Source organism: Eurosta solidaginis, chromosome 5, assembly GCF_040869045.1.
Source record: "Eurosta solidaginis isolate ZX-2024a chromosome 5, ASM4086904v1, whole genome shotgun sequence".
In the NCBI taxonomy this organism is placed as follows: Eukaryota; Metazoa; Arthropoda; class Insecta; order Diptera; family Tephritidae; genus Eurosta; species Eurosta solidaginis.
This window is the reverse complement of record NC_090323.1, coordinates 66237084-66253086: the sequence shown is the minus strand read 5'-3', so window position 1 is coordinate 66253086 and position 16003 is coordinate 66237084. Positions and strand designations below refer to the sequence as shown.

Below are 16003 nucleotides of genomic sequence, written 5' to 3'. Positions count from 1 at the left end.
TTCTATCGTTTTCATGGTTTTAGATTGTTTCACATTATACGTAATCTGTATAAATCGACTAGGTGGTGATTTCAACACTTTTCATCGATCAAATCCATGCAAAATTTTCACTCAATTAAAATTTGTTTTCTTTTTAAATTTTAGCTTTACGTAGCTAGGGTTTCAAATTAATTTTTCTCTATTTATGTATATTTAACAAAAACAAAAAAAAAATTTTTTTTTTTTCACGTAGCCACATGGCTTTAGCTGCCTGTGCTGATGTGGTAAAGTCAGGATTTGCTGATCCTTCTGCCATTGGTCCCTAAAATCATCCGGATCCGATGTCTCCACTCGCCTGAGGCCGCAGGATGGATCATTCTTTTTATTATATATATCATTATATTTTAATGATCGCGGTTACAATTGCGGATAGAAACTTGAACCGCACTTTTTTATTGTTGGTGACCATGCAGCGCTTCAAAAAACTAAGCCAGATACAGTATCGACGCACAACCGCTCACTTTGAAATCTTCAGCCAGAAAAAGAACGAGATCAATTTGCGGAAATCCATCGTGCTCTCGTCTTTATCTCCTCATTTTCTCAAACCCATCATGCTCGCAATTAAACCGTTTGCCACAGGTGTTGCCACTGAACTCCGTTTTGCGACTTTAACCCTATGGTGGTCATGAAGCTAACAACCTAGCCTTTCTGATCTAGGACACAGCTATGAATATTTCTGTCATAAAAGGTTTTCAAAAACGAAGCCGCGCTCACAGTATGTACATAAAATCACATTTCCCCGCAGCTAAGCCAATTGGTTTTAACGTACCTAATATGAACCAAAACCAACTAGTCTGCGGAATGTCTTTGTTTCATATAAACTACTGATATTTTCAACCCCGGTGTCGGTGCAAAAGGATAATGCTAAAGTACAAGCGAAAACTGCCTCCAAATTCCAACCTTCGCTTACGCTAAAACTCCATCGCCAAAAATATCTAAAACATTATCAAATTGACAGAAATGTATGCAGCACTTAGCCCCATATGGTTCCAAGGAATAACAGCCTAACCTCTTCACTTTTACATAGGACTTAAGCGGTGTTCCTTGACACCATATGGGGCCAAGTGCTGCATACTTTTCTGTCCACTTGATACTGTTTTAGATATTTTTGGCGATGGAGTTTTGGCGCTAACGAAGGTTGGAATGTACTACCCTTTTGGAAGTATATTCAGACTAGTTTAATTTTGATAGAATTTTATTTTTGTACACCAGTATTTTTTATACAAGTTTGATGTTTCACTGCAGGACGCATACAAGGCTTATACCCACATATATATATAAATATATACATATGTATATATACAATGGAAGGATATTAATGTAGATATGGACAATGTTCAATTGCATGAATTGGGACATATGAATATCTATAAAAAGGAAATAGCATAAAATGAAAAAAGTGGCAGCAAATTGGAGTGATAATGTTTTTTAATTAAGTAAATGGAATCTACAGAGTTTTAAGCTACTAAAAGGCGGAAGAAAAGATGTATGTACGCAGCGTTGAAGTTCTATCCTTCTAAAAAGAATGAGATAATTGCATAAAATGGACAGTTTATGAACTCATAAATGCTCAAGTAACATTATCAGTGAATGTGCAAATGCAGGCAAAACATTAGATTGATTTCTTGATAAGTCAATGTTCAGTTGTATGGTTATGGATTTGGATAGCTGAAGAGCCGAACCGAACATAAGGAAAAACTTTTGAAGTGGATAAGATTAAAAAAAGTATAGCAAGCTGAGTTCTTAGATATACCACATACACTAATTAACATCTATAGTCAAAGTCGATTTCACCAAATGTGCCATAGTCATGTTGCGAAAATTCCCATTTGAATATGATAGGAAATCTAAGTTTTAATAAAACCAAAACTTAAATACCCATCTATGCGCTCTCGCATATAATTTAAAAGAAATTTAACGAATATTTACCTACTTAATTGGCGCTTAACCATTTAAACGGTTATGGCCGTCCATTGGTCACACCAAGGGAGTTTAAATCGTTTTCCACCTTGTCCTTCCAAAGGAGTGGGGGCCGCCTTTTACCTCTGCTTCCATAGTCGGGTTCCCATAGAGACACTTTCTTGGCCGAAGCTTCATCATTCATTCGCATAACAAGGCCTAGCCAGCGCAGCCGCGGCGTTTTAATTCGCTTGACTATATTGATGTCTGCGTATAGCTCGTACAGCTCATCGTTAAATCTTCTTCGATGCTAGCCATCGCCAACGCGTAGAGGTCCATAAATCTTTCGAAAAACTTTTTTCTCGAACACTTCCAGAGTCGTTTCATCTGATGTTGTCATGTTCCATGCTTCTGCACCACATAGCAGGACCGGAACGATAAGTGACTTGTAGAGCATAATTTTCGTTTGCCGAGAGGGGACTTTACTTTTCAATTGCCTACGTAGTCCAAAGTAGCATTTATTGGCAAGAGTGATTCTTTGTTAGATTTCACAGCTGATGTTGTTGTTGGTGTTGATGCTGGTTCCCAAATAAACGAAGTCTTTTACTATTTCGAAATTATGGCTGCCAACAGTAGCGTGGTTGCCAAGGCGCATATGCGCTGACTCTTTACTGGATGACAGCAGGTACTTTGTTTTGTCCTCTTTCACCGTCAAACCCATAGTTGCCGCTTCTTTTTCCAGTTTGGAGTAAGCAGAACTAACGGCGCGGGTGTTCAGACCGATAATATCGATGTCATCAGCATATGAAGCTGCACGCTTTTATAGAATATTGTTCCAAAGCGGTTAAGTTCTGCAGCTAGTATAATTTTCTCCAGGATCAAATTAAAGAGATCGCACGATAGGGGGTCACCCTGTCTGAAACCTCGTTTAGTTTCGAACGGCTCGGAGAGGTCCTTCCCAATTCTGACTGAGCTGATGGTGTTGCTCAACGTCATTTTGCACAGCCGTATAAGTTTTGTGGGGAAGCCAAATTCAGACATAGCGGCATATAGGCAGCTCATTTTCGTGCTGTCGAAGGCGGCTTTAAAATCGACGAAGAGGTGATGTGTGTCGATTCGTTTTTCGCGGGATTTTTCCAAGATTTGGTGCATTGTGAAAATCTGGTCGATGGTAGATTTTCCAGGTCTGAAGCCGCATTGATAAGGTTCAATCAGCCGATTCACGGTGGGCTTCAATCTTTCGCACAATACAATTGACAGGACCTTATATGCGATAAGAAGGCTGATTCCGCGATAGTTGGTGTAGTTTGCAGTATCCCCCTTCTTGTGGACTGGACAAAGAACACTTAGATCCCAATCGTCGGGCATGCACTCGTCCGCCCATATTTTGCGAAAAATCTGATGCATAATCGGTTGGGGGGACATTTATTCCATCGTCATCGATCGTGGGCTCGGGCTCATCATCCCTATGCGGTAAATCGCTGCCTCCATTTAGGAGAGCAGAGAAGTGTTCGCTCCATAATTTAAGTACTTTCTGGCAGTTACATGGTCGTCGTTTTCGTTCTTACAGAAGTTTGCCCCGATCTTAAGAACTTCCGTCTGTCGACGAATTTTTTGGTAAAAATTTCGTAAGTTATTCCTGGTGGCTAGCAGACCAAGCTCCTCGCACTCACGCCTTTCTGCCTCTGATTTTGTCCTCCGATTCGTTTCGATTGCAACATTTAAAAAGATATTTACCCAAAAAAAAATTCGGAGTCGTAAGAGGGTCGGAAGGGAGTCCTAAATTGGAACCTTAACGCTCTTTATGAGCTTATTTTGTAGTTAGTTCGAAATGAACACGAAAATACAATTTTATGATGATTTCGGAGTAATTTATGACACTTACTAATCGCCCATTTTTGGGCCTTAAATTGCCTACACATATTCGACATCGGAATTGAAAATCAATACTTAAATCCGCATAGTTATTGTCAAAATAAAACAGATTTTAAATTTAGTTCCAGCTTTTTGACATAATTTTCTATAAACTGTCTGTCAAAAAAGCTGTAACTAAATTTTTAAACCTTTTTATTTTGACAATGACTACGCGCCTGATACCTATGAAGAAACCTAGACAGAATAAACAAGTAAAGGTGTCTAAGTTCGGGTGTAAGCGAACATTATATACTCAGCGTGAGCTTCAATTGTACATTTCATTTCAGATAAACTACTTTTCTTTTCCGTTTATAAAAAAAAAATGTCTCCCCATTTCCTTTTAGAACAAAACTTGATAAGTGAAATATCTTTGTTTCAAAAGTATTTTTTGCTAAGTTATAAATTATTATTCTAGCCTACGACCTTTTTAAACTTGTTTTATATCTAAGTTGATGTGGTCCTTAACCGATCCCGTTCATTTTTATTAGAAATATTTTCTGTTGTAAGGAAAATATGTGTATGCAATTTCATTTCAATTATTTTTCATGTTCAATTATGGCTCCCGAAACATAGAAAATTGGTTAGTCATAAAAAGGGTGGGAAATGAAGTACCGTTGATAAAAATCTCTTTTTCGCTAAGATATAGCTTATTTTATTCGTCCACGACCCTTTTAAAAGTCTTTTATATAAAAGTGGGCGTGTTCCTTAACCGATTTCGTTAAACTTTCTTCAAAGCATTCCTTATAGTAAAGGCAACCTCTCTGCCGGATTTTGTTACGATAGGTTTAACGATTTTTGATTTATGATTAATAAAATTTGTAAAATTTATTTTATCACAAGTGGGCGGTGCCACGCCCATTTTAAAATTCTTTTCAAATTTTTATCAAGAGTCTCAATATCAGTTCATATGTCCAACTTAAACATTCTAGGTGTATTATTTACTAAATAATCAGGTTTTTTGTGTTTTCCAAAATGTTATATATATAAAAAGTGCGCGTGGTTATCATCCGATTTCGCTCATTTTCAATACCAATCTATTCTGGGTCCGGATAAGCTCTTGTACCAAATACGGTGAAGATATCTCAATATTTACTCAAGTTGTCGTGTTAACGGACAAACGGACGGGCGAACGGACGGACGGACGTACGGACATGGCTCAATCAAATTTTTTTTCGATACTATTGATTTTGTTATATGGAAGTTTATATCTATCTCGATTCCTTTACAGGTACCAACCGTTATCCAATCAAAATTAATATACTCTGTATGCAAAGCACGCTGAGTATAAAAAGTGATATAGAAGTTTTCTCCATAAGTTTTCACCATAAGAGGCGCTAGTTGGAAAAATACGGGATTTAACTCCCCAGCTAGGAGATAAAGGTGAGGTAGAAATCACAAAATTTCCATAATAAATACACTGCTTAAGTGCAGGGATTTCCAGCGACAATAAATAAGCGCTCACGGAAAATATAGAAACAATAGTACGTAAAATTATAGCAAAGGCAATAAGCTAATTTCTCGCACTTGCAAATAAAGTCCATTATCATGATTCAATCACAAGAGGTTTGCTCGGTTGACCAAGTTTTTGACAATTGCAGCCATCTTGCTCCCAAGTCGACTGGCATCCATTAACTGTGTCATTGTAACCCCCAGCGGGTTAGGGGGCTTAGAGTAATCCCGCGGCAGGTATGCCCAGGACCGCATTAATACTTATTAGCAGAATAGGCAGTTGTATGGGGCCCCCGATTTTAGGGGGCCCCCGAAAAATTAAAAAGACTTCTAAAATTTTCTTACAAACATTAAATTCTAGAGAGTGAAAGAAAATATAATCAGAACTTAAAATTAAATTAAATAAATTTTACTCAACGACGACCGACAACCGACAACTAGACAAGGTACCTAAAAATGACATTTCCAACTCATTTGATAAATTTTATGAGCATGCAAAGAAATGTAACGAAGTGAAAGTAGAGTATATTTAATAATGAAAAATTTCAAAATGTACACTGGTTGTTTTTATTTTGAAAATTTTCGGTTATTTTTGGAACAGAGGGTGTAGACGTGTTCAAGCGGAAATTTCAATTAGAATGATGAATGAGTGAGTGATTAATGATGGATGACAAATAAATGAACTGTCGAATAAATAGCTCTAATATTCAGTATTGTAATATGGCCTATATTTAGTCTACTTTGGGACTAGTACAATTATAATCAATATCGCGTACTTTCCAAAAACGTGGTTAAATCAAACTGATTACTGACTCCTCAGCTTGCGTTGCTTTTATACTCTCGGTTTTCTCGTTCACCCATCTCTCCTAACACCTACCATATTAAGTAGAAAAAAATGAAAAAGTTCTGTAAGGCGAAATCAAAAGCCCTTGGAATCTTGGCAGGAATACTCTTCGTGGTATCACATATATAAATAAATTAGCGGTACCCGACAAATGATGTTCTGGGTCACCCTGGTCCACATTTTGACCGATATCTCGAAAACGCCTTCACATATACAACTAAGGGCCACTCCCTTTTAAAACCCTCATTAATACCTTTAATTTGATATCCATATCGTACAAACGCATTCTAGAGTCACCCCTGGTCCACCTTTTTGGCGATATCTCGAAAAGGCGTCCACCTATAGAACTAATGCCCACGCCCTTTTAAAAAACCCATTAAAACCTTTCATATGATACCCATATCGGACAAACAAATTCTAGAGTCACCCCTGGTCAACCTATATGGCGATACTCGAAAAGGCGTCCACCCATAGAACTAAGGCCCACTCCCGTTTAAAATACTCCTTAACACCTTTCGTTTGATACCCATATTGTACAAACGCATTCTAGAGTCACCCCTGGTCCACCTTTTTGGCGATATCTCGAAAAGGCGTCCACCTATAGAACTAATGCCCACGCCCTTTTAAAAAACCCATTAAAACCTTTCATATGATACCCATATCGGACAAACAAATTCTAGAGTCACCCCTGGTCCACCTTTATGGCGATATCTCGAAAAGGCGTCCACCTGTAGAACTAATGCCCACGCCCTTTTAAAAAACTCATTAAAACCTTTCATTTCATACCCTTATCGAACAACCGCATTCTAGAGTCAACCCTGGTCCACCTTTATAACTATATCTCGAAAAGGCGTCCACCTATAGAACTAAGGCCCACTCCCTTTTAAAATACTCATTAACACCTTTCGATTGGTACCCGTATTGTACAAACACATTCTAGAGTCACCCCTGGTCAACCTTTATGGCGATTTCTCGAAAAGGCGTCCACCTATAGAACTAAGGCCCACTCCCTTTTAAAATATTCATTAACACTTTCGTTTGATACCCATATTGTACAAACGCATTCTAGAGTCACCCCTGGTCCACCTTTATGGCGATATCTCGAAAAGGCGTCCACCTGTAGCACTAAGGCCAACTCCCGTTTAAAATAATCATTAACACCTTTAATTTGATACCCATATCGTACAAACAAATTCTAGAGTCACCACAGGTGCACCTTTATGGCGATATCTCGAAAAGGCGTCCACCTATAGAACTAAGGCCCACTCCCTTTTAAAATACTCATTAACACCTTTCGTTTGATACCCATATTGTACAAACGCATTATAGAGCCACCCCTGGTCCACCTTTATGGCGATATCTCGAAAAGGCGTCCACCTATAGCACTAAGGCCCACTCCCGTTTAAAATACTCATTAACACCTTTCATTTGACACCCATATCGTACAAACAAATTCTAGAGTCACACCTGGTCCACCTTTATGGCGATATCCCTAACTGGCGTCAATCTATAGAACTATGGCCCACTCCCTCTTTAAATACTCTTTAATACCTTCCATTTGATACACATGGCATACAAACACATTCCAGGGTTACCCTAGGTTCATTTTTTACATGGTGGTTTTCCCTTATTTTGTCTCCATAGCTCTCAACTGAGTATGTAATGTTCGGTTACACCCGAGCTTAGCCTTCCTTACTTGCTTTTATTTTGTTTTGGTTAGTTGATCGTAGCAACTGATGAAGACACTACGTATGTGTCGAAACCATTGTTTTGTTTTTTTATCTAACATATAAAATACTTCGTGGACCCGGATACCCCTAGAATGTGTTTATACAATATGGATGTCAAATGAAAGCTATTGATGAGTGCTATAGTACAGGATAATTTTCATACAACTGGGAGTCTGAGTCTCGAGATATAGCCCAAAACGTGGACCCGGGTACCCCTAGAATGTGTTTATACAATATGGATATCAAATGAAAGCTGTTGATGAGTGCTATAGTGCAGGATAATTTTCATACAACTGGGAGTCTAGGGTCTCGAGATATAGCCCAAAACTTGGACCCGGGTACCCCTAGAATGTGTTTATACAATATGGATATAAACTGAAAGCTGTTGCTGAGACCTCGAAAGTTCATTGGGATATTCGATTTAGTCGCATCACCCTGGCAAAACTGATAAATATGCATGCGAAGCCGAAATAAAGACAAGAATTAATCATACCCACCTACCCATTTACATACGTCCTATTCGACTTGCATGAAATGTGGTATATAAATTTGCCTATATTAGTATTTACGATGCTTTTTTCCGGGAAGTATACCAGATACGGACTGGGACTGTGATTAGGACTAGGACGGGGACTGAGACTGAGACTCGGAGTGGGACTGGAACTGAGACTCGGAATGGGACTGGAACAAAATACATACCATCCTCTGGGATTGGCAATAAAAGATGAAGAAGAAGGAGAAAAACTTGAGAAAAGAGAAAAGAGAGGAGACTGAGAAAGATATAGAATGAGACGAAGATGGAGATGAAGCGAAAAAGACGGAGGAAGGAGTGAATAAAAAGATTACGAAAAAGTGTAGAGGGGTAGGGCAGAGTTAGACAGAAAAAGCTTATTAAAATGTATGCAGATAAGCCAAATTTAGGGCAGAACAACGTCTGCCGGGTCTGCTAGTTTTTATTTTAATAAAGACAAAAACAATAAATATATTGTTTAAACGACTTTAAGGTGTATCAATTTTATATTGTCCTTTAAGTAAGATAGTTAATACAATTATTCCCTTGAACTTACCTGTATAAGCCAAAATGAACGTCCAGGACAACTTTGTGTAGCGCCTGCTAAAATTCGTTTTGGTTTCGATGAGCCCAGATGCACAATACAACCACAACGGCAACCAGGCCCAATTTCTTGGCTAACCTCAGTACGATTTAAAGCTGTAAATGTCGCACCGCTACTCTCGTAAATACAATCCCAAGTGTCGGCGATGGCTTTGCCACACTTCTCAGTTTCCACCGAGGGACCCTGTAAGAACATATAAAAAGAGATGGTGTTCGTATTATATCGTAACAAGTAGAAAAAACAAATACAAAATTAGGCATCGACATTGTAATCGCTAAATTAATAAACTGAAAAATTACTAAAACTTATGTATCTTCCAACCAACCGTTTTAAGGAGAGCAAATCTCCTACAATACATAACTCGAACTAACTTGGGGATGCCATACCGGAACTCTACATATATGTATGTATGTAGCTTTCGTCTGATTTTATTTTGCCTAGAAGGGAAATTGTTGAGATCTTTTCAATATCCATGCGAAAGTTTCGCCCCTCGTGATATGGAAGTCTTATCAGTTAGTATTTAAATACTTTAGGATATCCCGTTCATAGTCGGAGGAGTAATACACATACATAGGTTAGGCTGGGTCGGCCCCCATACAAAAACAAGAGTGGCAAATGAATAAAAAAAATGTACGGGGCGATGAACACCGAAGAGATTTTAGGCCGAGCTTCTCTTCCAATTTGCGTCGTGCTGCTTTTGGTTTTTCTTATAAATTGTTGAGACGGGACCTACTTGTTTAATTCCGACAATCCGAACGGCATGTGCAAAGCAGAAGAGTTTTCACTCAGAAGCTTTCCAAGGCAGAAATACACTCGGAGTGCTTGCAAACACTTCCGAGGAGCGGCACCGCTTAGAAAACTTCTCTTCGAATTGAAAAAACTTGTTTCTAAAATTTTGATATTGCTTTGTCCGGGGCGTGAACCCAGGGTATTCGGTGTGGTAGGCGGAGCACGCTATCGTCATACCACGGCGGCCGCAGAGTGGAAAAGGATCGCCTTAAATTTGAATATTAGGTTAAAGAGGTGTGTTGGTTCACCAACTTGAGTGAAAGATCAAAAAGTGTAACGAATGTGGCCCTTTTAATTGGAATTACCGTTTTCCCGACAGGTGACTGCCGGAAATCAGCTGAATCGCACTTTTTGATTGAATATGATTTGACACCTCAACTACGGCGCAGTACGATCTTGATATTTATCCATCGACTTACAAAAACAAAGTAAATGAAATTTTGAGTTATGTTTGTATGTATGTCACTGCGCTGTCATTTTAGATGGTTCTGCCATGGTCTCCATAGAGAAATCGAGACAAAAATTTATATGGGAAATTTTTGTCCATAGAATTATGTAGTTATTGTTGTAGCAGTGCTTCGCCCCATCCAATCCCTGCCAACCATGACCACCCACTTTTAATCACTTTCCCCTGAAATTCCAACACCATCAAACATTTAGGTGTCAAAAAATTCAAGTTTTTGGGATATTTTTCAGGGTGGAAAAAAAATCCCATATATAGAATGAAAATTTTCAAACATTCAAACGTGATTTATGCAATTTTGCGCAAAAGTTTCAATTATATGCAATTAAATTGTAAAAAAACAAACAAATAAATGAAAAAGGTGCTTTGGAAAACACAAAAGTGGAACTAAAGTTGGAGACGACCCTTTTTTCATAACAACTGCCGTTTTCATCGTTACAAGATTTAGTAAGTATTCCAAAAGAGTGTATATTATTATCCAAAATTAATATATTATGGTTTCAACATTATACAGAGATGCAACTGCGCTGATGCATTCGTCATAATACCAAAATAAGTTAAGTGTTATGTCTCTGACAAAGATAAGGAGGATTGTATAGTGTCACCATAATAAACAAATGAACATGCGCTTGTGCATTTATGTAACATGGTGTACACCAAAACCAGTTCAGTGCCAGGCCCCTGACAAACTTCAGGAAGATTTTATAATGTTATCATAAAATATATATTGTGACGAAAATGGGTGACATTAAGTGATACTCACATCCCTAGTCTGATGCTAAATAAATAAAGTCACAAAAACAATAAAGCAGACAGTCACTTGTATCTACATAATCGAATCAATCATTATGTCTACACATATGTACGTATAAGCAGCTGAGAAGCAACGCATAACCACATGAGATATCTTATCTGAGATGCTCCTAAAGGTATCCAATTACAATTGTGGAAGTGTCGCTCACACATACAAGCGCATGGGGTATGAGAGAAGCTATAAAAATTATACATCTGTAGTTGTAGCTGAGAAATTATAACTAACCAGTTAGTTATGGAAATAGAAAAGCCTAGAAATATGCAATGAGGAGGTCGGACAGTATAAAAGGGTGACAACAGTGGAGGCGAGAATCAGTTTCATTTGAGCTATCAATCAGTTTGGTTATCAAGCAAGCTATTCGTTGCATAGTATAAGTGTTATTGTGAAGTACTTTAATAAAGGCCATTTTTCCATTATTCAATATTGGAGTTATTTATTCAACAGTTTAGCGATACGAACGTTGGCAGAAAATTGCAAATAAGGGGAATTTCAGTAAAATCGTTACAATATGTACCTGCGCTTGGACATATATATATGCATATTAGTGTATGTCAAAACCAGTAAATTTCGGGACTATTCCGGGAAAATTTGGAGACCCTTCCGGGTGTCTTTCTGGACGGTTTTAGGGATCCGTCCGCGATACCTTCGAGGTCACTTCATGGCTTTCGATCATTTGAGGACCCTATCAGGTTATCAGCTCATTTAGTTATTTATTTTTTTACTCTGTTACAAAAATAAAATACATTAGACAGACAAATTTAGTTTAAAATTTTAAAAAATTTCTCTTTGTGGGCGAGGCCGCGGGTAAAGGCTAGTAAAATATATATTATTAAGAGATAGAAGAAATGAGGTAATTAAAAGGCATTTAGTAATTTATTTATTTATTTATTTATTAGTCTACAAATTTAACAATTAATCATACTAAAGAAAGTATAGTATAAAAAATAAACAAAAGGCTTGGCAACTTAAATATATGATAATTACAAAAATATACTGTATACTTATGTATTAAATTATTCAAATGCAAAGACACACAGAGGTATAAGGGGTTACACCTTACATATTTAAGATAGTAAGTAGGTACTTTTTAATCCCGAAAATCGGATGGCATGTATCTAACTTTTGCAGTGATTATTGAAATCATGACAAATACCACGAAGTGGGTCATGCATTTCAAAGTTCGTTCTGCATGTACTTATATGCAGTTGTTGAAAATATCTAGACGGTCTGACTGGCACGTTGAACTTAAGCTTAACTGAAGCTAAGCATAAATGGGCTAGCTATCATCCCTCTTAAGAGTTTTACTATAAATAAGACATTAAGCATCTCTTTACGGCTCTGTAATGTAGGCAACTGTAGTAGTTTTAACCGGCTGCAGTACGGTGGAAGATTCCTTGACGTGTTCCAAAGCAATTGTTTCAAAGCAAAAAGAAAAAACTGTATTTGGACCGATTCCAGTTTATCGCAGTGAATTTGATAACGTGGGCTCCAGATTATCGAAGCATATTCCAATATTGGCCTCACCAATGATGTAAAAAGAGTTTTAGTAACGTACGGATCATTAAATTCCTTAGACCGCCTTTTCACGAACGCCAAAGTACCTTTAGCCCTATTAACGCAAGTTTTTATATGTAACCTAAAGTCAAGCTTAAGGTCCATTGTAACACCTAGGTCAGTGAAGTTGGTAACTTGCTTAATAACATAATCTCCAAGCACATTACTTACTTACTTACTTAATTGGCGCTTAACCGTCTAAACGGTTATGGCCGTCAAACAAGGCGCGCCAGTCGCTCCTTCTCTCCGCCAACCGGCGCCAATTGGTCACACCAAGGGAGTTTAAATCGTTTTCCACCTGGTCCTTCTAACGGAGTGGGGGCCGCCCCTCTACCTCTGCTTCCATAGGCGGGTTCCGATAGAAACACTTTCTTGGCCGGAGCATCATCTTTCATTCGAATAACATGGCCTAGCCAGCGCAGCCGCTGCGTTTTATTTCGCTGGACTATGTTGATGTCTGCGTATAGCTCGTACAGCTCATCATTAAATCTTCTTCGGTACTCGCTTCATCTGCTGTTGTCATGGTCCATGCTTCTGCCCCATATAGCAGGACGGGTACGATAAGTGACTTGTAGAGTATGATTTTCGTTCGCCGAGAGAGGACTTTACTTTTCAATTGCCTACCTAGTCCAAAGTAGCATTTATTGGCAAGATTGATTCTTCGCTGGATTTCAGTGCTGATGTTGTTGCTAGTGTTGATGCTGGTTCCCAAATAAACGAAGTCTTTTACTATTTCGAAATTATGGCTGCCAACAGTAGCGTGGTTGCCAAGGCGCATATGCGCTGACTCTTTGCTCGATGACAGTAGGTACTTCGTTTTGTCCTCATTCACCATCAAACCCATCTTTACCGCTTCTTTTTCCAGTTTGGAGTAAGCAGAACTAACAGCGCGGGCGTTTAGGCCGATGATATCAATGTCATCAGCATATGCCAGTAATTGCACGCTTTTATAGTATATTGTTCCAGTGCGCTTAAGTTCTGCAGCTAGTATAATTTTCTCCAGCATCAAATTAAAGAAATGGCACGATAGGGGGTCACCCTGTCTGAAACCTCGTTTAGTTTCGAACGGCTCGGAGAGGTCCTTCCCAATTCTGACTGAGTTGATGGTGTTGCTCAACGTCATTTTGCACAGCCGTATAAGTTTTGCGGGGAAACCAAATTCAGACATAGCGGCATATAGGCAGCTCCTTTTCGTGCTGTCGAAGGCGGCTTTAAAGTCGACGAAGAGGTGATGTGTGTCGATTCTCTTTTCACGGGTTTTTTCCAAGATTTGGCGCATTGTGAAAATCTGGTAGATGGTAGATTTACCAGTTATGAAACCGCACTGATAAGGTCCAATCAGCCGGTTCACGGTGGGCTTCAATCTTTCGCACAATACACTTGAAAGGACCTTATATGCGATATTAAGAAGGCTGATTCCACGATAGTTGGTGCATTTTGCAGTATCCCCCTTCTTGTGGACTGGGCAAAGAACTCTTAGATTCCAACCGTCGGGCATGCTTTCGTCTGCCCATATTTTTCTAAGAAGCTGCTGCATGCGCCTTACCAACTCCTCGCCGCCGAACTTGAATAGCTCCGCAGGCAATCCATCAGCGCCCACGGCCTTGTTGTTTTTAATCTGGTTATTGCTATTCTAACTTCGTCATAATCGGGCGGGGGGACATATATTCCATCATCATCGATTGCGGGATCGAGTTCTTCATCTCTGTGCGGTGAATTGCTGCCTCCATTTAGGAGAGCAGAGAAGTATTCTCTCCATAATCTAAGCACTCTCTGGACATCAGTTACAAGGCCGCCGTTTACATTCCTACAAGAGTTTGCCCCGGTCTTAAAACCTTCCGTCTGTCGCCGTATTTTTTGGTAGAATTTTCGGGCGTTATTCCTGTTGGCTAGCAGCTCAAGCTCCTCGCACTCACGTCTTTCTGCTTCTGCTTTTTTCTTCCTGAAAAGGCGTCTCGCTTCCATTTTCAACTCACGATAGCGCTCACACACTCCTCTTGTCGCGCTCGCTTTTAACGTAGCCCTGTAGGCAGCGTCTTTTCTTTCGGTTGCAACGCGGCATTCTTCATCATACCAGTTATTTTTTCGTGGCCGCCGGTAACCAATTTTTTCCTCGGCGGCAGTACGAAGTGCTTTGGAGATATGTTCCCACTGCCCCTGTATTCCTTCAGGATGAGTTGTGCCCTCAGAGAGCAGGTGTGAGCTGACTACCTTGTGGAACACCAGAAGTTACATTGATGAATTTGGACCAACAGTTGTTAAAAATAACTGTTTGTTTACGTTTATTCAAATAAGAAGAAACCCAAGAGAGAAGTAAAGGAGGAAAGCCTAACCGGTCGAGTTTGTGTAAGAGCAGAGAATGGGATACTTTGTCAAACGCCTTAATAAAATCTGTGTAAATAACATCCATTTCGCAGTTAGATTTAAAGCTATTGGATACAAGGGTCGTGAACTCTAGAAGGTTAGACACTGTTGACTTTTCCTTACAAAATCCGTGCTGTGATAAGTCAATAACCGAAGATAGACTGAACGCCAGTTGCTTTGTGACAATGGCTTCGAACAGCTTGGGAATGGCATTGAGTTTAGCTATTCCTCTGTAATTTGTGACACAAGATCTGCTGCTACTCTTATGGAGAGGAATTATAAATGACTCTTTCCACTTCATAGGAAACATCCCTTGTTTCAGGGAGGCATTAAATAAACAAGCTAGAGGTCGATATAGGTATTGTGCACCAGTTTTTAGCACAACCGGCGGAATTTGATCAGGTCCAGCAATGTAAGATATTTTCAGATTTTCCAGATGCCAAAGAACATCATCAGCACTAATAAAAGGAACTAATGCTGAATTCAGTGGGGATAAACTAGATGTATAATCTGACGGCACCGAATCTGATGAATTCTAATAGCTAGATTTGAAATAATCCGCAAACATATTAGCAATTATGGCATTATCGCTCGAAGTATGATCGTTAAGCTTCATTGTAGATGAAATCCTTTAGTCTTTCTTTTCGAGTTAACAAAACTGTAAAACGCCTTAAGGTTACAAAAAATTTGACTCCTAATCCTACTAATATACTCTTTATAGCAACTGCTTTTTAGAGTGTTATATTTATGACGTAATATAGAGTAAGCAGCATAGGCAGTTCTCGTACCAGACAGTTTGTATCGTTTGAACATACGCGTCTTTTGGTTTTTCAGATGTTTTAGTTCTTTAGTGCACCAAGCAGTTGATGAAGCTGTCGTGGTATCCGATAAAGGTACGCATTTATGAAAAATATCGCGAAGCACATTGTTAAAGTGAGATACGCTCACTTCAACATCCCCGTCGTACTCAGGCCAGGTTATTTTTGAAATCTCGCTGATTAGCTCGGACCAATTGGCTTTCCTGAATAG

General features: G+C 39.0%; 1 protein-coding gene across 14 annotated transcripts in view; it reads right to left on the bottom strand.

Annotated features, from left to right (window-relative positions):
* gogo (golden goal) overlaps nt 1–16003 on the bottom strand; it is a 595526-nt gene that overhangs the window by 101570 nt on the left and 477953 nt on the right. For all 14 annotated transcript variants that reach the window (XM_067791434.1, XM_067791433.1, XM_067791431.1 and 11 more), the window contains one exon: nt 8943–9173. In XM_067791434.1, the coding sequence (XP_067647535.1) occupies nt 8943–9173 (231 nt within the window). The remainder of the gene's footprint in view (nt 1–8942; nt 9174–16003) is intronic.